Source organism: Malus sylvestris, chromosome 10 (genome assembly GCF_916048215.2).
Source record: "Malus sylvestris chromosome 10, drMalSylv7.2, whole genome shotgun sequence".
Classification (NCBI taxonomy): domain Eukaryota; kingdom Viridiplantae; phylum Streptophyta; class Magnoliopsida; order Rosales; family Rosaceae; genus Malus; species Malus sylvestris.
In genome coordinates, this window is record NC_062269.1 from 28888007 (window position 1) to 28914222 (window position 26216).

The 26216-nt window shown below is 36.9% G+C and overlaps 5 protein-coding genes across 7 annotated transcripts; 1 reads left to right on the forward strand and 4 right to left on the reverse strand.

The window, feature by feature from the left end:
• Nucleotides 1–48: 48 nt before the first annotated feature.
• LOC126587511 (uncharacterized) lies at nt 49–4825 on the reverse strand. Of its 3 annotated transcripts, none has more exons than XM_050252582.1 (6): nt 4519–4825; nt 3668–3814; nt 3378–3469; nt 1357–3228; nt 976–1126; nt 49–889 (listed from the first exon to the last, which is right to left on the reverse strand). In XM_050252582.1, the coding sequence occupies exons 2-6, from the start codon at nt 3804–3806 to the stop codon at nt 183–185; spliced, it is 2961 nt and encodes a 986-aa protein (XP_050108539.1). In that variant the 5' UTR covers nt 3807–3814; nt 4519–4825; the 3' UTR covers nt 49–182. The 3 variants fall into 3 exon arrangements, with proteins under 3 accessions (XP_050108539.1, XP_050108541.1, XP_050108542.1); XM_050252584.1 differs by having other exon boundaries at nt 3378–3460; nt 4519–4824; XM_050252585.1 differs by lacking the exon at nt 3378–3469.
• A 5546-nt stretch (nt 4826–10371) lies between these two features.
• On the reverse strand, nt 10372–13894 carry LOC126587512 (uncharacterized). The gene is made up of 8 exons (XM_050252586.1): nt 13647–13894; nt 13436–13513; nt 13183–13317; nt 13014–13085; nt 12675–12770; nt 12272–12377; nt 12131–12188; nt 10372–12043 (listed from the first exon to the last, which is right to left on the reverse strand). The coding sequence occupies exons 1-8, from the start codon at nt 13777–13779 to the stop codon at nt 10880–10882; spliced, it is 1842 nt and encodes a 613-aa protein (XP_050108543.1). The 5' UTR covers nt 13780–13894; the 3' UTR covers nt 10372–10879.
• A 1992-nt stretch (nt 13895–15886) lies between these two features.
• Nucleotides 15887–19542, reverse strand: LOC126587520 (uncharacterized). Its single transcript, XM_050252597.1, has 3 exons — nt 19151–19542; nt 17221–17322; nt 15887–16351 (listed from the first exon to the last, which is right to left on the reverse strand). The coding sequence occupies exons 1-3, from the start codon at nt 19187–19189 to the stop codon at nt 16052–16054; spliced, it is 441 nt and encodes a 146-aa protein (XP_050108554.1). The 5' UTR covers nt 19190–19542; the 3' UTR covers nt 15887–16051.
• Nucleotides 19543–21491: 1949 nt separating this feature from the next.
• Nucleotides 21492–23140, forward strand: LOC126587521 (photosystem I reaction center subunit IV B, chloroplastic). The gene is made up of 3 exons (XM_050252598.1): nt 21492–21873; nt 22739–22804; nt 22886–23140. Exons 1-3 carry the CDS (start codon nt 21607–21609, stop codon nt 22988–22990), a joined length of 438 nt encoding a protein of 145 aa, XP_050108555.1. The 5' UTR covers nt 21492–21606; the 3' UTR covers nt 22991–23140.
• Nucleotides 23141–23981: 841 nt separating this feature from the next.
• LOC126587513 (protein LOW PSII ACCUMULATION 1, chloroplastic-like) lies at nt 23982–25991 on the reverse strand. The gene is made up of 4 exons (XM_050252587.1): nt 25682–25991; nt 24582–25154; nt 24438–24488; nt 23982–24251 (listed from the first exon to the last, which is right to left on the reverse strand). Exons 1-4 carry the CDS (start codon nt 25882–25884, stop codon nt 24113–24115), a joined length of 966 nt encoding a protein of 321 aa, XP_050108544.1. The 5' UTR covers nt 25885–25991; the 3' UTR covers nt 23982–24112.
• Between the last annotated feature and the right edge of the window lie 225 nt (nt 25992–26216).

Genomic DNA, 26216 nt, shown 5'->3' on the forward strand with positions numbered 1-26216 from the left:
TTTTTTTACAATTTTGTATATAGACAGAGAGTGGACACATTTATCAAATGATGATAAACTGAAACATTTTGTGGCATTAAACAATTACGGTGGGTTTTTTCAGGTCCACCATTGTTGAAAATCAAATACACAAAATAATAGAGTTACAGTAAAATTAAATAGAAAATGAATCAAAAGCCTCATCATGTCCTCCCTGTCAAATCCACCACTGCCTCCTCCACCAGCTCCTCCAGCAACTTCCCCTCTATTTCCTTCCCAAAATTATCAATTTCCAACCTCATGTTTTCCGACCACCCTTTCCCGACAACCTCCTTCTTCAACACCCTCTCCACCACCACGTCGTTGATGTCCCCGCCGTCCTCCAAAACACACCTCACCTCATCTGAAAACCACTCCGCCATTCGGGCCCACACGTGGTCTGCCAACAGGGGAGAATCACCCTCTAAGAACCTGTCATGGGCCCCGCTGCATGGCGTGGTCCTTGTGCAGCTGTCTGAACCATAACCGGTGATGTCCACCAAGGCTGCATTTACGCAGTCGAATACAAGCTTCCGACTTGATCGCAATCGCCTTCTTTTGGCCTCATGCAAAGGCTCTTTGTCACTTAGGTTGGCGAACTTCTCTCTCAGAGACGGGTCCAAAGGACTTTCAAGCGAATGCCATCTAGCGAAAAATGAGTCGCACTTCACCTCGCCGTCTAGGCCAGCGGTGGATAGAAGGGTCTGGACAATGGCATGCCAGTCTTGTTCTTCCCCCTCAGTTGAAACTGAAGGGGATTTTAATAGATATGGTGAGGCAGTCTCTGCACAGGACTCATCCCATGATAGCGTCCGGGAGATTGATCCTATAGGTGGTGATTTGTCAATCAAATTAGACTTGGGGTGACTTCCTGTTTTAACACACAAAATCGTAAAATTAGACAACATTAAGGAGGATATGAAAGAAAACTAATAAATCAAGGATTGAGAGAGATACCTAGGAGGTTTTGCTTCAAAATTACAGAGGATTCCCGAGTTGTATTGTCATCCTCTTCCAACGGTGCTTCTAGAACTGATATTGGACTTGCCTGATCCGGATTTTCGCCAACACAGCCGGGCACCACAGGCTTTGCCACACACAACCCTGTCTGTAAAATTGAAGCGAAAACAAATCAATTGAACCATTCATGGAATGACAATACGACACTGAATAACTCAGGTTTTACAAAAAAAATCAGTACCATAATGCATGCATTTTACTCCATACAGCAAATTATATTGCTTAGAGGTTGCTGCAGTTTTTTTGTTTTGGAGGGGGATTTGCAACAAATAAAGAGGCCAAGTACTAATAGCAGACGAAAATGAAAGATTGAACTACCTCGAGTGGCACTGTGCCTTGGTTTTGTCCCATGCTTGTTACATGCTGAGATTCTTTTCCTAAATATCCAAATAAAGCAGGAGACAAACACCCTTCAAAGCCACCATCATTAGCACATTGAGATGCATCGTCACTAATTATACCAGGAGGAACCAGAGAATTTGGTGGTTCAGCAAGGGCGGACTGAGATTCACTAGATTTCCCTCTGTTTGATTTCTTATTTCTGGAGAAAAATAAACTTGAGACTTTCCCTTTCAGCGATGATTTCATGCTCTTTGCCTTCGTTAGCTCTTTGGGAACATCTGTCTTTCCAGCACCAGGATCTGAAACTTGAACATTGACCCCGGCACCATATACTGTAGAAGATACAGGGAGAGATTGTGACCTAAAAAGACTTCTGGGAGAATCAACAGCACCTTCTTCTTCAATAGAATCAACAGGTAAGCATGAAACTGATTCCCTTGGTTCTTGTTCCTTCTGAATAATCTCATCCTCAGATCTTGCGGGCTTCTTTATCTCTGAAAGAGCAAGCATCTCACCCAATGTACTAGAGCTTCTCTGGGCATGTCTTTGGTCCTGAGGATTCGCATTTAATGCCATAATTGCCCATCTTTCAGAAAGTCGCTTCTTTGCCTCTCTGCAAACCGATGACTCTGGCGAACATGACATGCGGCTGAAGGAGGACGAAGAAAAAGGGCTGCCAAACCTATTGATGTAATCCCATGAATGCCTAGAAGATGGTGACATGACTTCAGAATCACTGAGATTTCCTGCTGCATATTCATGTTCTGATTTGTAAAATGAACTTTCATCACCAGTATAGCCATTGGAAAATACAGAGGAAATCAAAGCTTCGTCCCTCCGATGACCCATCAAATTATCACGCATCTTCTGTGTGATCTCCTTTGCAACTTCTCTTGATTCTCGTTCCTCATCATCTTCATGTTCCTCATAGAAGTTTTCACCATGTAATATTCTTGGTGATGAGGTGGGTGAAGAAATCACTGCCTTAATGTCATTAGCCTTCCCTGGGCTAGGCCTTAATACCACTATCCGAGTTGGTGGAGCCGGATATCCATCAACTTCCTGATCAACAACAGTAGGAGAGTATCCATGGTGGCTTTTGTCCCATGCAGCTGCTTGACCGGCCTGAGCTGATTTCTTTGTCTGTTCATCACTCTTGTGCCCTATGCCTGATAATTTTTCGCTAGAAACCATCTTTGAAGGTCTGAGAACAGTGATCCGCTTCGTCTCAGTAGACTGAGGAGGGATAGATTGTAATTCATGTAGATGCTGAGAAAACAAGGAATTAGGTTCTTGCAGAAACGTGAGGAACAAATCTCTATTGGAGCTTAATACGTCAAGTGCATCTTGGAACTCCTTGGACTGGCGAAGCCTCTCATCCGTGGCCAAGCGTTTGGCTTCCATGAACTTCTGACGAACTAGAGCCATCTTCTTCTCATTAACCTTTTCATTATTCCTTCCCTTCTGAGGTGATTTATTTCTTCCATAACCTGCCTTCTGAGGTTGCTGCCAGACTTCGTAAACATCTTTGTAATCATTCTGTTCTGAGCACTGATGAAATTCGCGTAGCATTCCCTTGTCCAAAAACCCATCTTGTTGTTGCCAACATTCCAATGGCATGCTGGAATGATTATTTGTACATTGCGAATAGCTGTTTGTATGACTTCTTTGTGAAGCTGAATCTGACTTCTCTAATGGGAGAGCATCAAGCCCCATCAACTTGGCAACCAAGTTGGGTGGATTCTTCTTAGACTCCACTTCTTTTGACATTTCTCGGTCTAAAAGGATCTTTATGGGTGTTCCACTTGCTTTATTGTTTGATGAACTTCTTCTTAACTCAGACACAATCTGAATACCCCATAAAAATGTAACACAAATCAGGAAACTGCGGTATAAATGATTCAATGAGAAACAATAGACAACTTCGAATTGCATGTTTCTCCCATGGCACTGGGTTAAAATTTCATTAGTCAAGAGAAAAATCCTGCAAAACTTACCGGTTTATCATCTACGTGATCTCCAAAAGAGGGAGGACCCAACATTGTTGCCACATCCGATTGACTCCTTGAGAGTGAAGAGCCTACCAAAACTGATGGATCAGTATTACAATTGACAGATACACGACTACAAATAGCACAAGAAAAGCAATTGCCAGACGTTCCAAAAAGATAGCAAACAGCAAAAATTAGAACAGGAATTTGACAGTTGAATTATGAAAGCAATTTGTAAAGCATTAGAATCTGTCACTCATTACTGATTAATAAAAGACTGTATCAGAGGAAATTACCATCACGGTGCGGTTTATCAGTGAGCAGCTTGTTTCCAGAAACCCCATTACCCAAATCAAAGAGGTTCACCATTCTTCCCAAGCATCCGGGGAAAGCCTTGTCCGCGTCGTGAGCTTTGCCGATCTGCATCTCGTTCATTTCAACCCCTGTGTGATCACATAACTCAGTAGATTAATCCCAATATACAATCACCTTCAATTTTCATTTGTTGAAATGGAATATAAAAAAATGCAGTCAAAGAATTCCAAATCAAATAAACAAAACCGTTGAAAAACATGACATCTTCAAGGAAATTTACTCGTGGAACATTTATTCCAAAAACAAACCCAATTCGTAGCCACACAATTCAACACGATTAGAAATTATGGAAAAAATTTAATAAATAATATTTTTCCATTTCAGTCAAACTCAGCACAAACAACGAACCTGAAAGCTACAAGCTTGAAGCTTGAACCCCAATTAAGAGAGAGTACATTGGATTGAAATATCACATCAATTTTTCAAGCGTAAAAAGCCAAAAAAAAAAAAAAAAAAAAAAAAAAGTTTGGATTTTTCTAAGATGAAAATAAAACCCAAAAGCAAGCTAATTAGAAGGAAATCATTGAGCTCAAATTGAACAAAAAGCGAGAATATTAAGCTCAGGAAAGCTGCTATTTCTTCAGCTTTAGCTAATCAGAAAAGCAAATCCAGCTACACGGAAGGAATTAGATTCCCCTTATCAGCAACACACAGAAGAGAGAGAGAGAGAGAGAGAGAGAGAGAGACCAAAAAGGTAACACTCAAAAGGACGACACAGCCATAAATCTGACACAGTTACAAGCAGCATTCAGAGGGGGGGGGGGATTGGGACCTGTGAGCGTCGAGGAGATGGGAATCTGCCATTCCAGCGATAATGCGGACAGAGGAGCTGCCGGAATCTGAGGTGGCGATTGGATCAGCGGCGGTCGCTCTGAGCCCCAGCGGGCGTGGTTGGCTTCGGTTTTCTCCTGTGAGCTTCCGCTTTCTCTCTCTATCTAGTTTCTCTCTCCTCCCCACCGACTTGGTTCAGCTGCGTCTGTGGTGTCGGACTTGAAAATGGTATTGTTTAATTGAGATTGATTTGAGAGAGAGAGAGAGAGAGAGAGAGAGAGAGAGAGGGATCAAAAACGGAAAAGAGGTGAGTTGGGGGTAATCAGACAATATTCGTATTTTTTATAGGAAAGTTTCGGTGTTTCTATTTATGTCCTTGTAGTGTTGGGTATTTACAGTTATGGCCTATTTCGTTGGGGATTCTGATAAGATATGTGCCCTAGCTTACTTGGTTTGCTATCACCTTCTTTAGTATGTGAAAGTGAAATTTTATCCGTTTTCTTTTCTTTTTATAACTCATTTCAATTCACCCTATTTTCTCTGAAGACAGCAGAGCGATTTTATCTGCACTTCAAAACATATCTACGACGCATACTTGCATGAGCTGTAAGATAAAGCTTGTGAACCATATGAATGCTCCAAATTCCACTCGAGCATCTAAATTTGGATCATTTTGGCATTTCTTCTTTCATTTTGAATTAAGTAAAAAGATATTGTTTATTCAATAAGTTTGGTAGATTACTTATCTCTAAATTTTGACCTGATATTGAACACATTTTCATCATTTTATAATGAAAAATGCTAGAGATGTTGAAGAATAGGATCTCACGTCGGTCATATAATAAATTAATATATAAGAGTTTTTACTCATAATATCACCAAAATCTTTTGTGATAAAACTCAACATCTAACAATTAGTGGTTAAGTTATAACAGTATTAGTAATGTTAGTAGTAGTGGACCATGGTAGACGCTTATCAAGGGAGCACAAAGTACAATCCTAATGACCAACCAAACGTCCATGCACCTATATGATACAGAAATTGTGCGTACACATAAGCCAAAACAAATGAGGTGGACAAATTCTAACGCATGAAATGCCATGCATTTTTCGGTTGATTAATTAAGTAATTAATTAATTATATAATATAACAACTTTTTCAACTTTAGCTAGCTAATAAGATAAGAAGATTTTTCTTTAATTAATATTTTGCTGTTTTATTAGAATGGCTAAGACAGAAAAGATGCACTCCCCATTTGATATATTATTAAGCAAGTTACCAATTAAATAAACGTTTAGGAAGGCACCTTGGAATATAACTAAACAACAAAAGTACAATTGTCTCGATGCAGCATTAACATAATCAAGACTTAAACACCAAATAATTAGTTCTTGTTTTTGTTCTCTTACCAACTGAACCATTTACAATATATATTAAATAGGTTGTTTGTAGATTGTTTCAAAAGAAAATGTGTGATAATTTGATGTTGGTGCTATTTACACATCTCTATTTACCTTTCACACATCTCTGTTAATTTATGTTATTTGATCATTTTTAAGTTATTTGATCCAACGACCGAAAATTGAGATGGGTCATATGTATAATCAAATGTATCCCCAGTAGGTCAAGTCTTTCGTTCAACAACAAAGATCAAAGTTAAAATAACAAAAAATCAACTACACTAAAATGTCTTGAGGCTGAAAAACCTCATCAATATCAACTAACAAATACCTCCAAGAAGACAAAATCTTAAGTAAGAATCCATGATCCTGTCATCCGACAAAAGTATGAGATTCTCTGTATCTTAATCTCATTGGACTTCATACTAGTTTCACCCGGCACAAGAGAGTTGTCCTAGTAAGCCTTGTGTTATTTCACTTTGTCCCCATATGCTTTTTACGTTATTTTACCTTGTGATAGATGAACTTTTGGTGGTGAATGTGAAAGTGAAATGCTTTTGGTTTTGGAAAGCAGATGGGTGAAGAAATGTAGCAAGGGAAAAGCATGGGGTAAACCTACCAAATTATTATGGGCAAAGATGAATCTCAAGGGTAAAATCTTTGACATTGACAATATTGCTCAACATGGCTACAAAGAAGGACCTACCCCAACCACTATGAACTTACAAGACACATGATCTTCCTTGCTCACACGTAAAGAGGACTACTCCATTTGGTGGGGGGTTTGAATTTCCCTACTTAATTAAAACTCCATCCTTTCAATCAATTATAATTTTTTTTGTCGAAAGATATGATTTTATTGGAATAAAAAGTTTAAATAAGAATAGCCACATTTGCATATTCTGCCAAGATATTGAAAAGAAACTCTGGACCTAACTCAATTATATTGATGGTTATGCAATTTTAGGTTTCAATACAATTGGGTCCATAACACAATAATTCAACACCAATATGGTCTTTATAAAGTGATACTACGTACAACAACTCATAAAAGATTTTATGTACCTTCTTTTAAGTCTCATAAAAGATTTTATGTACCATCTTTTAAGTCTATGTATTTATGTGAAAAAAGTCTTTGATAAATAATGAGAGAATTCTACTAAATTCACAATAAATTGCAACCAGGAGGTTCAAGCTTGAATGCAACGAGCAGGTACAATGATGTAACCAACTTGATTATATCCAAATCTGCTTCATAATTTTCTCTTGGATAGTACTGATCTCCTTATAATTTTATTATTTTACCTTGTTCTCTCTCACAGTCACAACATCATGCTTAATGTATTGAGTAGTATGTGTAACTAGAATCAGTTACAAAACTTTTAATCAAAAACATAAATGTCATTAAAAATATAATAAACCACAGTTCAATGCTCCCACTTAGTTTTGTTCAAATACTATTTTTCTGAAAAAAATTGCAACCAGATCTAAATACATATATTTCCGTAATTTATTACTACTATTATTTTCTTTACCTTTTTAATTTTTCAAAATCCTTTTCTTTTTCTAATTATGTAAATAAAACATTTAATTTTATTGACACACTTATAATGAAATAATTAATAGTCGTTTACCAATATTTATTTTTTGTCACATATGCATATAATCGTTCGCATGCTTAGTGGAGTAGTCAGTAACTTAAACCCGGCAGAAAATCTGTGACGGGACGCAAATCTTTAATCTTTTATCAACGGTGAAGCATGCAGCGTGCACATGCATATGGCAAATGACAATGACTACCTTTTCTGTTTCCATATGTTTAGTCACCGATTCAGATTATGGGCAGATTTAGGAGCTTAATTGTTTGTTTATGTCAGTCATTACGAAAAGGACTTAACCAACTAACCACTCCATTCGGACTTAAGAGGGAATGTGTCACCTTCATGCATCTGTCAATTTTGGCACTGTTTTAGTACACGTTTAGCCATAATTAAGTGCCTAAACTTTATACACCAAGGTGGAAATTTTGAATATAACCATTATGTTAAAACTTGTACTAATCCATTTGACAACGTGACCAACATACAAATGATTGATCACGGGAGAAATATTGCATACAAGATTGTTCTAGTTAGGAGATGTGATTGTAATTACCCGATAGTGAATTGGATAATTACAATCACTAGTAATCACGTGCTCATGACATCACTACTCTTCATGTGTAGGAATTTCATTTTCTTCTAACACATCGTGGTTACTTAGAATCAAAGTTTTATAAGACACTAGGTGCTAATAGGGCGACATACCTAGCGTCTAGGCGGGCTAGGTGAATTTAAGTAAATTTAGTATAAATAAATGTCTATTATACTAAAAAAAACACATAACTGTATCGGGATACATAAATTGTAAAATAAAATGACATATAGATTATAAAGTATTAGAACACATTGAAAACATAGGGAACAAGTATTTAATGAGTGTTCATCCAAGTATTCAACAAGTCTTTTACATTTTATTGACAAAATAAAATTCAAAATGAAAGCTATCGGTTTTTCAGTCTAAGTAAAAGTCGAGACCTAAGCAGGTGCCTAAGCGGGTCTAGGCACACTTTCTTAATTTTCATGCGCTTAGGCACTAATCATAGCGGTGACCAATTGTCTAGCACCTAGGTAGGGCCTAGGCGGCGTCAGAAGCAGATTTTTAGAACAATGCTTAGAATATATTTCTTTTTTTTTTTCTAATACTAGAGGTTATTTAGAATATTGTTTGACTCATTACAGTTAAAAATGAATGTCTTCGTTATTGCAAATCATAAATTAATACATACTGAGAGGATTTATTAATCACAAACACAAAAGTATTCGGGTGAAAGAAAAAAAATCATTGGAACACTGCTTGATTGTTACAATTGAAGGCCAATTATTTTCGCTACCTACGCTTATCTCCACCTACTTTATACAACTTGGACGGTTGGACCCAAGAGTCCAAAACTCTCTGCTTTCAAGAATTTATTTGTTAAGGAGACGATGGTAAAACCACGACCAGCTACATCCAGCGTTTGGCAAATTGCAATTCCAACTTCGACGAAGAATGTGAGCAAAATTAATGATGGGGTAACGACTGATGACATCAGCAGACAAAGTGGGGACAGATGTCGTGGCAAGTGGGAGGGACTGCATGGTTTTGTTTGGAATAAAATTCTCTCCGCTTCGATTTCACTTGCTTCCGGTCCCTTTCTATTTAAATCTCACAAGTCACGTCAATATTTTATGTTAATTTCTTTATAAGAAGAGAAAGACAAGAAGGAAAGTAAGAGAGAATAGAAAGGAAGGAGAAAGACAAAGAAAGTAAGAGAGAATGGAAAGGAAGGAGAAAGACAAAGAGAAAAGTGAGAAAAAATGGAAGGGGAGGAGATGTGGAGGAGAAATAATCCTACTCTTTTTTGTTGTCTAAAGACCACGGAAGATTTTTTTATTGTGATAGGAGCCAAGCTCAGTATACCAAATATTATAAAACAAGTAATTGAATATTTGAAAAAAAAAATATTACTAATTCATTTGTATCATGACACTTGTGTACCAAGCCTTGTTTTGGCACATTGAAAATTTATCAAAGGACCACAGAGCTAGAGCTCGTTTGGAAATGCTTTTAAAATGACTGACAATGATTTTGATGAAAATATTTATGAAACTAATCCTTAGTAAAACTCCAAGTAGATCCTAAAAAAGCACTTTAAATACTTCATGCAAAAAACACATGTTTCTTTCAAATAGCATTTATACTCTGGAGTGAAGAAAGGAGGACTGAGGACCGGAGAGTAAAAAAATTTGTTTAATCATTTGCAATGACTAAATCACATAATTAATGATGAATTTTAAGATTAAAATGAACCATTTTTCAATTTAAAGTATCATCATATGATAACACATCATTTTCAATCCTTTCTCTTTCGTTCAAATATGCTAATGACTTAATTGCATGCTAAAATCTATGGGACCAGATGACCCTCTGCAACGGCTACGTTTATTTAATTTGTGATGATTTTGCATTTGAATTATGTCTTAGTCTACTTAATTACAAAAGGTCATGAAAAAAATAGTGCATTCATTTTCAACTACTTTGAAGCATCATTGGAACCAAATCTACTTATTAGCATCCACTCCACATTAATTCCACTTTGATAATATAGTGCTGCAAAGTAAGAATACGGAATAAATAACTCTTGAGAAAATTTGTGTGTTAGACATTCACACCGTCAAATAGCGTTACTAATCTACATGTGGTAATACGTGAGTGGACGTGTAAGCGATGGATAAAGCATAAGAAGTAAAGAGAAGAGAGAGACGAAGAGATATTAGAAGGAGAAGTCAGAGCATCTATTCTTCTCAATATTCACAACAATGTATGTTAACGTATTACATATTAACCTTAAGTGGAGAGACACGATTAACAATATTCAGAACAAGTCGTTAAATCATACGATTTTTTCTTAATGCCATCGAAGTAAGATGATATTACAATATCAGATTCATATTAATTTACCTACCACATCTCTAATGGTGGTAGGACTCACACAAGAGTTCCACATGAGAGTTGAGACTCCCACGTGAACCTTACATGTCTGAGAGATGTGTTTACCTACTCATGCATTGAAGAACAATATCAACTTGCCTCTGCCTAAAGTCTTGCAAATCTAACATTTTCTCAAGTGGAAACAATGTGAAGTTGCTAAGTCCCTCTGCTCAAGTAACTTGCCCATCACTTAATCTCTAATGATTCTCTACACAGTATACGACACGAAAAATACATTTAATCTACGGTGCTGGATCATTTCGTAAGATTCGGAAAAGGCAGAAGTGTGACTCATGGAATCAATAACATGTACCTGTTTATAATGCTGCAATCTTGCAGCGATAAAAGAAATCCGTGCCCCAAAACATGAACTAGCATAACCGCTGCTGTCATACATTGTAATGTAGCCATTGACGAAAACTTACTTTACTATCAAGAATATTGACATCGCTATCAGCAAAGTTTGTCTCTCTTTCGTTACTTTCATCCCAGCTTGGCTTATCAAGCAGCAATGGCCATGTCTTCTCTCTGTCCAATGGAATTTGGAGGCAAAAGGCTGAGCTGTCTTCATGGACATTAACATTATCTTCAACGAAATGAGTAAGACTTCTTGTATGACTTGAGTCATCTAAGCATCTTTCGTACTTATCATCATGGTAAGTAAGAAGGCGGGAAGATAAGTTTTCCTGTTCAGGAAATTGTAGAGCTAGACAAGTTGATGAATCATGCTCTCTCGAGGAACCACTTAACGGAAGGTAGTTCCATCCTAAATCAGAATCAAGTCCAGAGGAAAGGAAAGATTCGGTATTAGGAAGATAGTACCCCTCATTGATAATTTTGCTCGAAAACCAATGGTCGTTTTGGAGAGATAATGTGGTGCTTCCAACTTCATATGCAGTGTCATTAATGCAGTCTTCAGCTAGATTAATAAAGTTCGGTATACATGATGACAAGGTTAACGGAATTTGCTGGAAACCTGATTGTAAATCGCCTTTGTCTTCAAGACAACGCCTTACAACTTCATTGTTGTAATAACTGGCAAAGGATGCGGATTGGTGTTCAGTTCTATATGTTGATAAGTTAGATAAGCTTCTATCTTCTTCTGTACTGTCAAAATCCCAACCCAGCATAGGAACACATAGCTCTCTGTCGACCAAATATTCATTTGGCTGACAGAATACATCCGTCTCTTTGGCATGGCCAGACGTCACCAACCCATATTCTTCGAATGGAAGAAGAGAATGTGAATGACTCTCAGTGCATGAAATTGCAGTACCTTCTAATAATTCATGGTCAGGTTCCCATACTCTGTACTGAAGATGGTTCTTGTAAGCATAACTAGTTGGAGAATCGGAACATAAAATCCTCTCTCTTGATCTCTTTGACCAGCAAGATGATTCAGAATCATGCAAACAAGGGCTAAATTCAAGTTCCATAAACTTTCTAGCAGGTGTCGAATGAAGTTTCATGAAGTGAATATCTGACTCATAAGATGGAAGTGTCATAGACTTGTCATTGGTGCCCGGTTGCCTAAGCTTTGGATCCTTAAATTCCTGCAAGAGCAAGTATTTTTCTTACCAATTGGAAACCATGAACAGGTGTAAATCCAATAATCCATACAAAAAGCAAATAGATGATACATTGGTCTCATTGCACTTGGGGATCAGCCGACTGAGGAGCACAGAAACAAAATCGTACCTGAGATAATATTATACATCCTTAATAGGGGACGTAAAGATAATGTAAAAACTTATTGATCATAGATTCATGATATGTCTAACCCCTTTGAGCAGTGTTCATCAATTTCAGGAAATGAGGTCTCTGCCACCCACTGGTGTAGTTTCTGTCTCTTCCGATCAAAAACGTCTGCACGCCTGTTTTGAGTTTCTGTCTCTCCAAAACAAGTTAAGTTTCCGGCATGATTCAAAATAACTTAATAGTGTGAAACCAAGATACTGAAACATTCTCAGGTTTAACTAATCAGAACTGCAGCTACAAAAATTAAAAGTCAAAGTAATACATAATACGATGGTATTGGTCAAAGAGACAACTGGCTAGAAGGAAATTTTGGACTAGAAAGCTTGTATTAATTTATCAGATTCATATTTCCTTTTCCTCTCTATCTCCTTGGTCACCAAATCAGCATAACAAAGAAAAAATGTAGAGATTTCACATACGAATTACCTTTACTTCTCAAGGAATTTTCATATTCCTCCACCATATTGTTCTGTCTCCTATGTGCGTTCTCCAAGGTTGCACAAGTTCTCTTGATATTTAGTTCTGCACATAAACGGAAGTTACACTAGTAACTTCGAGGTTGAAGTACGCAGTTTCAGGCTTAACTTCACAAAATATGCATGTCAGACATTTCCCTTTATAGTTGATGCAGTACAAATAGGCATACAGGACACAGGTTTCTGCATTAAATTTTTACCTACGCCTCTTTACATTGAAAATATGAGCTTTTGATGCACTACCAAGTACCAAGTCCAAGTGGTAGGAGAAATGAATGAGCCAACTTACCTGGTGTAGCATTTTCGTTGAGAAATGAAGACCTCGTGTCCTCTCTCTTATTCCGGACCACATTGATCCTCTCTGTACAGCAGGTAATTCGTCAAACACCAACCGAGCAAATTTAGATGGCTAGAACCGTAGTACACTGGTTTCAGAGACTTCAGAGGTGAAAGATTACCTCTGGAACAGTCCCTGGACTCGGAATTCTTTCTTTGGTCGGCCTCTTCACGGAGAGAACAAGACTGCGCTTTACGGCCTGCACCTTCCTTCAATTTCTTGAAGAAGGCGTACTCGGAAGTCTTGGCATTATCAGCTGATTCACATACTTTGCATCAGATTATTAACTTTTCAAACAAACCTCAACTAACCCATAACAATTTACGAAAAAAGGCGAAAACTTGAAAGATGTAACATTTTGAAAGTAGCATTACCAAATTCGCATCTTGGGGGTCTCTGATTTTCATCGTCCTGTGAATCTGTAAATGTGACTCTTTTCTTGCAGCTGGTATCTACAAGCAGAAGCAAAATCGAAACACGAGCATCATCGAAGTTGAACAATTGAGCGCTCTGAGAGTAAAAAATTTTAAACAATTTCGAAACTATTTGGGTGATTGATAAATTGGTTATGGAATCGGAACGAACCTGTTGTTCTTGGGGGCGTTGCGATGGGGAATCGGGAATCGGAGCTCCGAATCCCATGAAAACCTCCACGATGCGATGGAATGTGGATTTGAAGCGGATCTTTGTGGTTGGAATCGGAAATCTTACGCTTCATTGTGCCCTAACGAAAATTGAGAAGTCCATTGATGAGTTAAATTTAAACCCTAGCTTTTGGTATTTTTGTGCGTTTGTGGAATTGAAACGTTTTCGTTGCAATGGCGGTTCCGAGTGGAGCTACGAGTACGAGCATTTAGGCGCCAAATCGGCACGTGATGGTGCTTTTCATATTTTATTTTTCAAAAATTAATTTTTTCCTTTAAAGCAAAGTTTTTTTTTTTTTTTTTTTTTGCTCTTTTCCCTTTCTGTCTTGTGAGCAGTGAAACAAGCTCAAGTAATGTTTGTTTCTTATGAAAGAGAAATTAAGAATTTCAAATTAAGCAATTGTATTTGAGTTTTACCCTAAATTTTTAACTTATACGCTATATAATTTTTCAAAAATAAAATATTAAATTTTTTGACGATTCATCTTCTAAATTAAAACGAATTGTTATAACCATGCAGTGGGATGCGAAACTTGCGAAATTTCGCACTGACAAGATAAGAGTTTAGAATTATGCTTGGATGAAGTGTTGGTCGCGGATGGAAGCACTCCAAGCTTTGGAAACATACATGTATCGAGTCAGATCCTTGGGTTCCAGGCTTGTAGCATTACAAAGATGTTAAAGAGCAACTCCGATGGAGGAGGTCTGACATTGTACTTGTACTTGAAGCAGCAGCAAAGCAATAAAATCAATTGTTTTACTAGGTTTAGGGAAACATACAACCTAACACAAATCTAATCGTTGTGAAAAGAAACATAACTGATAGCATAAGCCAGGATGATTTGTATATTGACAGATTGATCAAGACTTTACACGGACTAGACTGCTTGGAACCCAAGGCATCGATCCTCTATACACAATTCAAAAAAAATATCAGTTGAAAAATAATGGACATTAAGGTAATTTGCACAAAAATCATGAACATTAAGGCAATTTCACAAGAAGAAAACTGATTTAAATTGCCAATGCCGATTCCAATGCCAGTGCTAGTGCCAGTGCCAGTGCCATACCAGTGCAAACTTCCAATTATAATCTCAAGGCTTCCAAAAAGAAGGTAAATTCTGTATTCCTAATAGGGTTTGCAAAAAACAAATCAAAGTCTGTAAGGCAATATACATTTAACTTAATCAAAGTCTGTAAACTAACAAACTAATGTTGTTACCATAGTTCAATGATATCAGTTGAAAAAAAGAAATACAATAATATTACATAGATCAATAAGCCTAATCTAAAGAAACAAAGGAGCATTACATTCGGATCTATTTTTGTTGCCTTGACTACCATATATATGAGACGGAACACCTCCTTCAATATTGAAAGTTTCTTCTTCTTAGGCCGAACACACTTGTTGCCGCCTCTCCCAACATTTACAGGATTACCATCAAGAAGAACACAAAGGCTCCCCGAGCCCCGACCTTCACAAACAATTGCTTCAAACTCATCACGCTTACGACAAAATTCAACTTGTTTCTCGCTTAAGGCACTGTTCAAACACACGGCAACTGATTGAAACGGAGGAAGTCGAAAGCCATCGCAAGGAGGCATGTTTTGGATCCTTTTCCACGTGTTAGATTTTAGGCTTAAACGTTCACTTCATAACTAGCAACAACCCTATCCTCATATACACAATTTCCACAAACAGATCTAGTGGATGACCGTTGATCCATGCTAAACTCCACAACTTCCACAAGTTTATAGTCACCATTAGCTAAATCATAGTGCCCTTGTTTCTTCAGTTTGTCGTTCATCTCCGATGGCTGCTGGAGGCTCGGCTCGGAGCTGGTTGTGCAAAGAATCTTCTTGCACATTCAGTATCAAACCCAACCACGACTACTACACATTCGGTATCAAACCTATTCACATTACCTACATATTCGGTATCAAACTCATCCACATTATCTACACATTCGGTATCAAACTCATCCACATTATCTACACATTCGGTATCAACTCATCCACATTACCAATATATAAGACTCAAATATAATAATTTTCAAGTTAAAAATCAAATTTTTACATAAATAACATTAAATTAGAAAAATGATGGTTGACCAAAAAAAAAAACTGTTGAGAGTAAAATAGGCATGAAACAAAATGAAAAATGATAACCCTAGCTATTAATTGACCTTATAATCTCACCATGGTAGTTTTAATATATAAGAAGATAGTCAAAGGATGTTTGGGTTTTAGTTTCCAAAAAAAAAAAAAAAAGAAAAAAAAAAGGATGTTTGGGGTTTTCCTAAAATATTCCAGAACAAACGCAATTGGTAGTCACTTAAAGTAAAATTACAAACAATCCCCACGGGTTAGGGGGTAGACCAGGGACGAGAGAGGGGAGAGAAACAAATTAGCGGGTTTTGAAATAACTGGTTTCTTCTTTTTAAGAGAGAGCTTGTGATCTATTTTCAAATTTGAGCTCGGATTGCTTCCCTGCTTAAAGCTCCCTACTTCCTTCAATGCATTCCTTCCCCGCTTAGAGCTCCCTACTTCCTTCGGTGCTTTCCTTCCCTCCTTAGAGCTCCCTACTTTCTTCGGTGCATTGCTTCCCCGCTTAGAGCTCGCTACTTTCTTCGGTGGACTGAAATCCTGCACAAGAACATGATGGATAAATACATGTAATTACAAGTAAGAAAAAATAAATAATCCAAACAATCTGCCATATGCAGTGGGAAATAAGATCCCTTCATGTATAAAGAAGATGAATAAATTGTTTTCAAATCTATAATGTTATTAGATTTCAAAAGGTCTTTAAAATTCAAGTGTTTAGTGGAGCTGTCGATTATTATCTGCGAAACAAAATTCACAGGATGAACATGATACAACTGAAAGACACTCATCAATGGATGAAAGCGTAAGTCCTCGTTTGTTGATTGGCTTGGATAGGATAACACACTACATTCAATGAATGCAAAATGGATGTCTACTTGCATTTTTTGTCCAAATGAGGTAGAGGTGGATTAGCTATGAAGAAAACTAATCCCTCATCCCCACAAAAAATGTAGGAATGGAAGGGATAAGTTTTCTTCACGGTTAATAAATTTTCCTATACAAAGCTAGACAACAAACGAGGCCTGAAGGTTCAACTCATCAACTAATGTTAGGGGCAAATGATAGAGACTAAATCCACACCTTACCGTTTAAACACATTTATAGTTCTTAGTTAATTTATAATCAAAGCTGTTCTCTCATACATCAAAATAGTCCTCCTAAGTAACCTGTTTTAAAGAAAATAATCATAGCACAAAAAGTGGGTTGATTTGATGATGTCCTTGTATCAAAAGGCAATCATAAATAGAACAAATAAGTAGATTAAATCGTCAAGTTCCTATTCATCATTTTCTCATGTCGAAAAAGAATAGGATTCCAGGCATTGAAACCCACAGTTCAGCTAGATATATGCATGATAGTTGATAGAAAAATAAAAACCAAAACTAATTTAAGTAGCTCAAACTCACCGGTGAGTAGATGGAAGCTTCTCTAGCTATAGCATAGTGCACATACCGCATCATCCCATTATAGGTACAAAATTCGTGTCCTGTTGCAATACAGACGAAGCACTACAAGAGCCAGCCATAAATTGAAAAGTATCAGTCCTAAATTTGTTTATGTTTCAACTAGTATTTCTTAATTTATTGTCGAGACTTGCTAGCATTACTTAATTTAATTCTTTCGCACTTAGTACTATATTCATGGTAGCATGGATGCCTTTGAGCTTGTTAAAAGCCAAACGATCTAATAAATATGGTTACAAGTGAGCCAAATATTCAGATCATAAATAACAGGGAAAGAAGAAAGAGTTGAAGCAAATTTCAGGGAAGTTGATCATTTAATATTTAAGGCTCAAGATTTTGCAAAAAGGGAAAGTAGAGTATCATATACCTGCCCTGCTAGCAGTTTTGTTCACAGCTTAAAAAATATTACATATGTTTCAGAAAAGTATATTTGAACTGCTTCAATTGTTAGGGTTTTACACGTTATTTTGTTTCTCTTCTAGCAGATCAACTCTTTTATGTAATTAAATCAAAATTTCCATTAGGGTTTAATAAGGCTTTTTAATGAAATTTCACTAAAAAAAACACTGGTGCAGAAAAATGGTAGACAAATGACAGCTACAAATAATCGAGATAGGCTCAGAACTATTGTACATCAATGACAAATCTAGGATTTTCCTCAATCTGGAACAGTTCATGAATAAGAAAAGGTAATATTAAACCTACAAACAGGGAGTATTAAGTACACAAATGGTAAAATTACAAACCTATTTATACGTTAAAACAGTTAGGGAACAAGAAGTTTCCGTTTGTAATAAGCTATTTTCCAAAACCGCCAAAAATCTTGTGTCGCTTATTGGCAACACGTATCCAATATTAATTAAGCTCCTCAAATTTGACGGTTAAAGTATTCAACACGTGCAACCATTTGGTAAACAATATTCCTTACACTCATCTTAAAAATATTATGAAAAAACTGAACTGAATGGTCAAAATTATGCACAGGGTTTGCGACATTCCTTAGATTCATTTTACATGCGTTACGATATTCCTTAGATTCATCTACGGAAAAGGACATTCCTTAGATTTCATCTACGGAAAAAGACATTCCTTAGATTCATCTTAAATGAGTTACGACAAAACTGAACTAAATGTTCAACGATCATGTACCACATAGTACTAAATATATAATAGCTGCATGTAATTCAACAGGTGAAGCTACTCGAAAACAATTTTACTTAGATTCATCAAAAACAGGTCACGAGGAAGCTGAACAGGATGTTCAGCGAACTTGTATCACGTACTGTCAAATATATGTTTTCAACATTAACCGATCCCACAAGATCTAGTATCCGACCACATATCTCATAGATCACTAGTATCTGTGCAAGTCCACGAGTTCTAACTTATGAACACTATAATAATGAGCAACTCAATCTCAAGATTCTCCAACTTATATAACCTAATCCGTATCAATGGGTAAGGAGATGATCATGCTTTATGGTATCAAACTTTCTACGCTTTATCGAAATAAAGATCAAAACAATTCCATGCAGCCCAAATAATAAAAAATTTGTATTCTAAGTCGAGCATAAACACTGAAAATACTATCATCTAAGTCAATTAAACGATTTAACAACACTGGAAAACCTTTTTCTAAGAAAGAATAATGAAAGCTTCAGATCTGCACCTCGAATTATCAAAACAGCGGTTCAAATACGATCATGTAATCGAGTAAAAGTCTATTTTCCATGCATTACTCAATCAACATAAAGAAACTCACAGTAACATCACTAAAAATTAAAAAGATAATAACCATAAAAACACAATAAAATTCGAACCCAAATCTTCAAAATTTACAAAGATGGTGAAAAGGGTATAGAATTTGGAGTACCTCGACCTCAGTCCCATCACCCTCAACCTTCTTCTGCATCACCCAGCCCTCTGGAATCGCATACTTAGTCCTCGGTGGTGCCAATGCTCAGGATAAGACCAACCCAACAAACTGCACACTCTCTGCAGCTCGACAACAACAAAAAGAGGGGCGTTTTATCCTTTTGGGTTCGATACGAACAAGGTGGCAAGCATGGTAAGCGAGGCGAGAAGAGGAGAGAGCTCGGTTGGCAAACACGTGGCGCCATTTTCTGGAGAGGATGAACGAGACAGTAACGTAATAAAGATGACGAGGAAGAATCTTATCTGGGATTTAGCTGGTTCTTGAGAGAGAGATAGAGAGGGAGCTGCGTGTTATCTTTGAGGGGTAGAGACGAGAGAGAGAAACGCAGAGCGAGCCAAAATTAGATTTTCCAAAGAAGCTGCCGTTACACTGATTTAATATTGGCGATGTTTGAAAGTGCTGTGTTAAACGGGCCAGACCTATATGGTTGGGCCATTGGAAGAGTTAAGAGGCTAGACTAATGAATATCCTTCAAATAAACTTTGAATTTGTTTAATTCTTAATTTAACAAAATTTATCGTTTAAAAAAAACATGTAAATCTAAATCGTAGAAATGTTCCCTTTTTAGGAATTTTGTCAAGTAGATATTTGATTAAAACTATTATTAATATTTAATTAATCTATCATCATTATTTAATAAATTTTTTTTTTTAGAAAAACTAGAAAACTGCTCACTCAAACTTTTCTTATTGTGAGTCCTGTATATCAAAATTAGAAAATGCTCGGTCAATCTTTTCATTGTTGATCTTTTCATAATGTTCATTAAACCCGAATCACAATCTTAGATTGCTTAATGTTAAAAGTTTGATTATTAGGTGTAAGTTTATTGATAAATTATAGTTTTATTGTTAATTTCATCTTGTACATGATAGTATTTATATAATAAAATAAAAAAGAGACAAATTCACATTTAAAGTTTTCTTTAGTCCTATTTTCTTCATAGTCTTTGTTTCCATTTTTGTTTTTGAAGAGCAACGATAGCATTAGTTTAAAAGAGGTTGATTACAACTCACAACACAGAGAAGGACAATAGGTCCGCCCCTCACAAAAACATCCAACCATTACATTCTGGCAGAAAGAGATCAGACAGTAGGTCTGGCGGTTCCTCGAACCAAGACCGAAAACACTCACCATGCATAACAAAATTAGCAAGTCGGCATGCGCCAACAGGATATATATATATAATGAGGATGAATGCTACGGACAATTACCTAAAAATAATTTTTTTTCTTCCATAGTAGCTTTGGTTTTTTAATCACGTTTTGGTAAAACTTAACAGTTTGGAACATTTACATGAATAAAGCATATTTTTCAGTTTATGAATTATTTTTTTACTAAATAGCCAAAATAGTCATTGAGATTTGCATAATCAATAAAAATGGTTTCTGAGATTGAAAATCAATAGAAATGCTTCATGAGATTGTCCACTATCCATGATTTTGGTCATTCCATTAAAAACTTTTTAAGCAATTTTCAAAGCTTCGTAACTCAATCGTTTCTTAACCAAATTCGACCCATAATATATCAAAATGAAGATAGGAAAGTGTAGAACAAGATTATACCTATTTGGAATCCCAATAATTGCCGAAGATGGCCGGAAAATAGCCTGAAAGGTGACTGGTCCGCAGGAAAATTGAAAAACTTACCGGAAATTGAGTAAATTTTAAACGTTCATAAATTCTTCAATACTCAACGAAATCGAGTAATTCAAAAATGAAAATCATACTTCTCGACGAGAGAAAGATAATGGTACATTTCTTAACGGCTAACTCGCTGTGGTTTGGCCGGAAAATGGCTCGAAAGTGGCTAACCATCTTGTTCTACACTTTCTTATCTTCATTTTGATATATTATGGATCGAATTTGGTTAAGAAACGATTAAGTTACGAAGCTTTGAAAATTGGCAAAAGAGTTTTTAACGGAATGACCAAAATCATAGATTGTGGACAATCTCATGAACTATTTCTATTGATTTTCAATCTCAGATACCATTTCTATTGATTATGCAAATCTCATAAATCATTTTGACTATTTAGCCTTATTTTTTAGATATTTTTTCTGAAATTCAATTTCATTATTATTTAGAAGAATTTCACGGGAAGAAAAAGAAAGATATTTGTTTGTCCAATCGGCAAGTCCACACGCAAATATGACATGTAATCACATATTATCCAAACAAAAAGGATATGGTGGACAGGTGTCATCACCCTAGTGGAGGCAACGATTTATCTCGCGTTGCCAGGATCAGATAATTTTGTCTTCCTCAGTAGCATTACAACTCAGTTCATTCAAAGCCTCTATAGTCTTAATTTTATATCCATTAACTTCTGCCACAATCTCAGCACAAGCACAGAGAGAGCTAGAGTGACCAACAGCAGCACAGAAATCTCACACATGGCTAGCTGTGGCATGGCATCAGCTGCCTCAGGCTTTGTGGTAGCACCAAACGTTGCAACCACCAACTCAGGCTCAGCTTCCAGCCGGAGTAGCATGCTGTTTTTCCCTTCAAAACCCAACACCAACACCAGAAGCAATGCCAGGTTTGTGATCAGGGCAGCTGAAGAAGCCGCTGCGCCTCCGGCCTCCACCACGACTGCACCAGAGGGGGCAGCTACCCCTAAGCCTAAGCCACCACCAATTGGACCCAAGAGAGGCACTAAGGTTAGTTCATGTGAAAAAATAATAGAAATAAATCAGTGTTCTTTTTCAAGTATTGTTGTGAGTAAATTGTCAATAGTTTTGTAGAATTGCTGAATAGAAAAATCAAAACCAAATTACCTAGAAAAAAAAGTAGGGATTTAAAAAACACTAATTGTGAATTTGAAAGGCTTGTAGCTGAAATCATTAAAGGTGTGATCCTCGCACTTGAGATCCTTTGTTTAAATTGTCACTCCTCCAATATTACATTAAACAAAATATTTCGCTAAAAACCTCTCCCAGACCCTGCGTAAAGCGGGAGTCTTGTGCACTGGTACGACCTTATATCGCTAAAAACTTGTAAATGTTGAGAGTTATCCCACATCTGTGAGAGACAAAGTTTGCTATGTACTTATATGATCTTGGACTACTCCTTATATTGCCAGTTAGTTTTATGGTGAAACTTCAATTTCATCATAGTATTAGAGCGGGTTGTCTTTGTGTGAAGCCAAATGACCACACACTCTCCATGTCACCCAGTTGTTGTTCACGTGTAGGCTTGAAAATACGCCAGTCCGAGGTACAAGTGTTCGTTAGTCTAATTTGATAGAAATAGTGCAACTCAGGTCGAGCCACAGGAGACCTTATTATATGTTCTTGAGTATGAATTTTTCACAAATGGTTTTGTGTTTAGTTTTAATATTTGCAGAAATATCTTAGGACCCCAATTTAATACACAACAAATTGGCTCATTTATTAATCTGCTATTAGAACAAGAAGAATTGAATTGAAGAGGAATATTAAAACGTTGATCAGTTTGACTATTTCACTTGGCTCCATATTGTTTTTTCTTCCCTTCTGAATCATAACTCTATACTTTCTTTCATAGGTGAAGATTCTTAGGAGGGAATCCTACTGGTTCAAAGGCATTGGATCTGTTGTGGCTGTGGATCAGGTCTGACGGCTCTCTCTCTCTCAATAAAAATGAACTTGATAAAGAAAATGGAGTACTTAAATGTGGATATCTGTTTTGCAGGATCCGAATACCCGTTACCCTGTCGTGGTCCGATTCAACAAAGTTAACTATGCCAATGTGTCCACAAATAACTATGCTTTGGACGAGATTGAAGAAGTTAAATGAGTTTGTAGTAGCACTGTAAATTGTAATCTTAATTAAATTGTCCTTCTCTCAGTTTCTTCCTTACTTGTTGGTGCCCTTTATTTGTGTATCATACTCTAAATTTCTTCTTCCACCTTTTCTTAGTTATTTTCAATCACTGCTTCCTCAAAACACGAATAGATCGTTATAAACTCATAGTATATACCGTATTTATACACCGGATTCATATGCCGGTTTCATGCATCTATACGCTGTAAATTATCCTATACTGGTTTCATACACCGGAGCCGTACACTGCTTCTCTCTTTGTCACTGTATCTTTATCTTACGATATGGAGGGAAACATTAATAGGTGTTGGTTACATCCCGGAGTTGGGCACCATATTTCTAATTTATTGTTTTAACTTATTTGTATTTTAGTTTGTTGTGCAAATTTCATCCCGATGTTAAATGGTGAGGGGAAATGCATGAAAGGAAAAGCATAACGTGCCTTGCATTGATCCCAAATAGAATATCGTAAAAAATTGGAAAAAAAAAGAATGAACACATCTGGTTTCGAACACGACACCGTCTTTTTAAGTAAGCAGTGAAACACCACCGCTCCTGCCTAAAGTTCTTGTTGATTTAACCAAGGTTTCAAAATTTATATGCTTATGGAAATATATATATGAATATACTAACCTATCAATTTTTGGTGCCCCTCGAGTTTTTGAGGCCCTGGACGGTCGTCCTGCTAGCCCTAAGCCAGGGCCGGCCCTGGGTGTGTAAAGAGAGAAAAGGTTGTGCGGAAGTAACTTCCCTTTTCCATTATCCAGATAGAAGTCCAGAGCAGTTCAAAAGATGATTTCCAGTTCCCAATAGGCACAGGCAGGACCTGTTTATTCATGCATAAGTGTTTAAGTACTTTACGTCTCAGAATCTGCAAACCCTTGTTGGCACCAGAGAAGGTATGTTTTACGTGTTTGGTCGAAACGAAAAACCATGTGGTTAAGCACCCAATAATACAAGAGAGTTAGCAGATACCCCAAATGTTGATATGCATGCCTTTAAATGCACCTAAAATCACAGTATTCTCAACAAATTGCAGAGTCATGACAAGTAATCCAACTAGAATTTAACCTATACAAACAAAAAAATATTTTCTTAAACTCTTCCATCAAACCCGTCGAGAAGACCAGACCACATTCCCTTGACAGGTGGTAACTGTGCAACGAAAGCATTCCAAGGTGGGTAACCAACGCCACTACCACGAACACGACCATCCAGGCGAAGAGATATATATCTGCAAACAAAGAAAATGATGTAGAATTACTGACGAAGTGATCTTAATTATGTTAATTTACGCAAGAAAATAAACTCATCGGTTAAGAGCACAAATTATACAAACAGTCGTAATATAATAGATTAGGCATAAGGCAATTTGCCTAGTGGAATTAAGGACAGAAGCAATCATGGAAGAAATGCTTACACGGGAGAGTCAGAGGTGACACCGGCCAGCTTCTTTTGTTCGTCCAACCAGCTGCAATTTCCAACGAAAAAATGAGCGTGTCTGAAGAGAGAATAAGAACTTGAAAATGATTAAATCATTTTGTTTTGCAAAAGGTTTACTTACTTGGTCCATTCAGTAACATAAATTGGAGTTAGCTGCCAGAGTCTTTTCCTCTTTGTAGTAATATCCTTAGCCTCTTCACTTTCTTCAAACTCAAAACTAGGCATGTTTCCATCCGTAGCCAAGGGCACAACAAGCACTCCTCTTTCCACAAGCCCTTCGGTGAAAGGCTCACTTCGGTTGAACGATTCTGTGATGAACGATGCAGGGCCAGCGCATATTACAAGCCGAGCAATCCCTCTCAAAGAGCTAACAGGAATGACCGTCTTTTCAGAAACACGAAGCTTGAGATTTGAAAGATTTTCCTCTCGAGAGAGCCTGGCAATCTGTGCATTCTTGGCCTTGTTCTCCCTCAAATACAAGAATGCAAAGAGAGACACTGCTCCAAGGTCTATGCCAAGACCCTTTGCAATTTCGGGGGCGTCGAGTGCTCTTGATGGATTTGTTAGTGCTGCAATTAACTGTGTGGTTGCTATTAATCCTCCTAAACCACCACTTGCAATGAAAGCAAGATAGAAAAACATTCGAACGGAGCGAAAGGGAGTGAGAACTTCACTCCTAATCCTGGCTGTGGAACTGAGGAACAAACAAACCTATGATTACAAGGAAGCCTAATGTGTAAAATAGAAGCTGATATAGCACAAGGCGTTGGAATGCGAAGAACCCAAGTCAGCAAAGATGTTTGGAAATTTGAAGGAACTCCATTACTACTCAATGCACTTCAATTTAGAACCAGTTCCATTCACAGTACAAATAGATAGAATTTATCAATCATCCATCTATTTGTACTGTGAATGGAACTGGTTCTAAATTGAAGTGCATAGAGTAGTAATGTTTTCTTGGACAATTTAAGCTTCCACCATAGCTCCCCAAAATACGCACATATAAAACCGGTTATAAACTTTTAATCGAAAGTAGAATTGAGAGGATACTAAATAAATATAACGGGACACTAAACTTTGTTATCTATACGGTTTATTGCCTGTTTAGTATTTCTAATTTTATTTTTAAATAGAAAGTTCGTAACCGATTCTAAATGTGCAGACTTTTCTTAAACCAATCATGCAAAACAATCATTCTCAAAACACTGGAAAAGGGAAGACCTGATTTCAGTAGAAGAAGTTTGCTTATCAGTTGCAAAGCATGTGATGGTTGAAGACTTGTGCTTTGAGGTCTGCAGAGTGAGAAATTGTGCATTGCTACAAGAGAATGACCAGAGGGTGGTTCTGATTCCACTGCTGAGTTTGTAGTGAGTGTGATTTGGAGGTTTGAGAATGTAGAAGGGAGAATTTGCCACAGAAGCCATGGCCACCGCTTGAGTTCAGAGTTCTTTCGTTGCTTTTTAGACTTTCGCAGTGGTTTCTTGGGAGGCCATATTTGGATGAACACAATACTGCCACCTCCCACAACCCAAATGGTGGTAATAAAAGCCAGTCTTATTTTCTGTCTTGATTTTTCTTTTTTTTTTTGTTTTTTGTTTTTGAGAGACCAAAAAAGCCTCCTCTTTAGCTAAAATTACAATATAAGCGGTATTCATTTTCATTTATAAGAAAGTAAAAGATATTAAGTTCGATTACCGTCAAAAGTAAATTTGAATTATATTATTACTAGCTTATTATGAGACTAAGCCTATCCCTT

Bases quoted from the DNA above. Each gene is read 5' to 3' on its own strand.
- LOC126587511 (XM_050252582.1), bottom strand. From the start codon at position 3,806: ATGAACGAGATGCAGATCGGCAAAGCTCACGACGCGGACAAGGCTTTC. The intron at 3,470-3,667 runs GTAATTTCCTCT...CTGATCCATCAG, and splicing joins TGATAAACCGCACCGTGATG to TTTTGGTAGGCTCTTCACTC. The intron at 1,127-1,356 runs GTAGTTCAATCT...TCAATTTTACAG, and splicing joins AAGGCACAGTGCCACTCGAG to ACAGGGTTGTGTGTGGCAAA.
- LOC126587512 (XM_050252586.1), bottom strand. From the start codon at position 13,779: ATGAAGCGTAAGATTTCCGATTCCAACCACAAAGATCCGCTTCAAATC. The intron at 13,318-13,435 runs GTAATGCTACTT...TATGTGAATCAG, and splicing joins ACCCCCAAGATGCGAATTTG to CTGATAATGCCAAGACTTCC. The intron at 12,771-13,013 runs GTAAGTTGGCTC...GTTTATGTGCAG, and splicing joins CAACGAAAATGCTACACCAG to AACTAAATATCAAGAGAACT.
- LOC126587520 (XM_050252597.1), bottom strand. From the start codon at position 19,189: ATGCAGAAGAAGGTTGAGGGTGATGGGACTGAGGTCGAG. The intron at 17,323-19,150 runs GTACTCCAAATT...TGGCTCTTGTAG, and splicing joins GTGATGGGACTGAGGTCGAG to TGCTTCGTCTGTATTGCAAC. The intron at 16,352-17,220 runs GTGAGTTTGAGC...GTTCTTGTGCAG, and splicing joins AAGCTTCCATCTACTCACCG to GATTTCAGTCCACCGAAGAA.
- LOC126587521 (XM_050252598.1), top strand. From the start codon at position 21,607: ATGGCTAGCTGTGGCATGGCATCAGCTGCCTCAGGCTTTGTGGTAGCA. The intron at 21,874-22,738 runs GTTAGTTCATGT...TTTCTTTCATAG, and splicing joins GACCCAAGAGAGGCACTAAG to GTGAAGATTCTTAGGAGGGA. The intron at 22,805-22,885 runs GTCTGACGGCTC...TCTGTTTTGCAG, and splicing joins CTGTTGTGGCTGTGGATCAG to GATCCGAATACCCGTTACCC.
- LOC126587513 (XM_050252587.1), bottom strand. From the start codon at position 25,884: ATGGCTTCTGTGGCAAATTCTCCCTTCTACATTCTCAAACCTCCAAAT. The intron at 24,489-24,581 runs GTAAGTAAACCT...TGGAAATTGCAG, and splicing joins TATGTTACTGAATGGACCAA to CTGGTTGGACGAACAAAAGA. The intron at 24,252-24,437 runs GTAAGCATTTCT...CTTTGTTTGCAG, and splicing joins GTCACCTCTGACTCTCCCGT to ATATATATCTCTTCGCCTGG.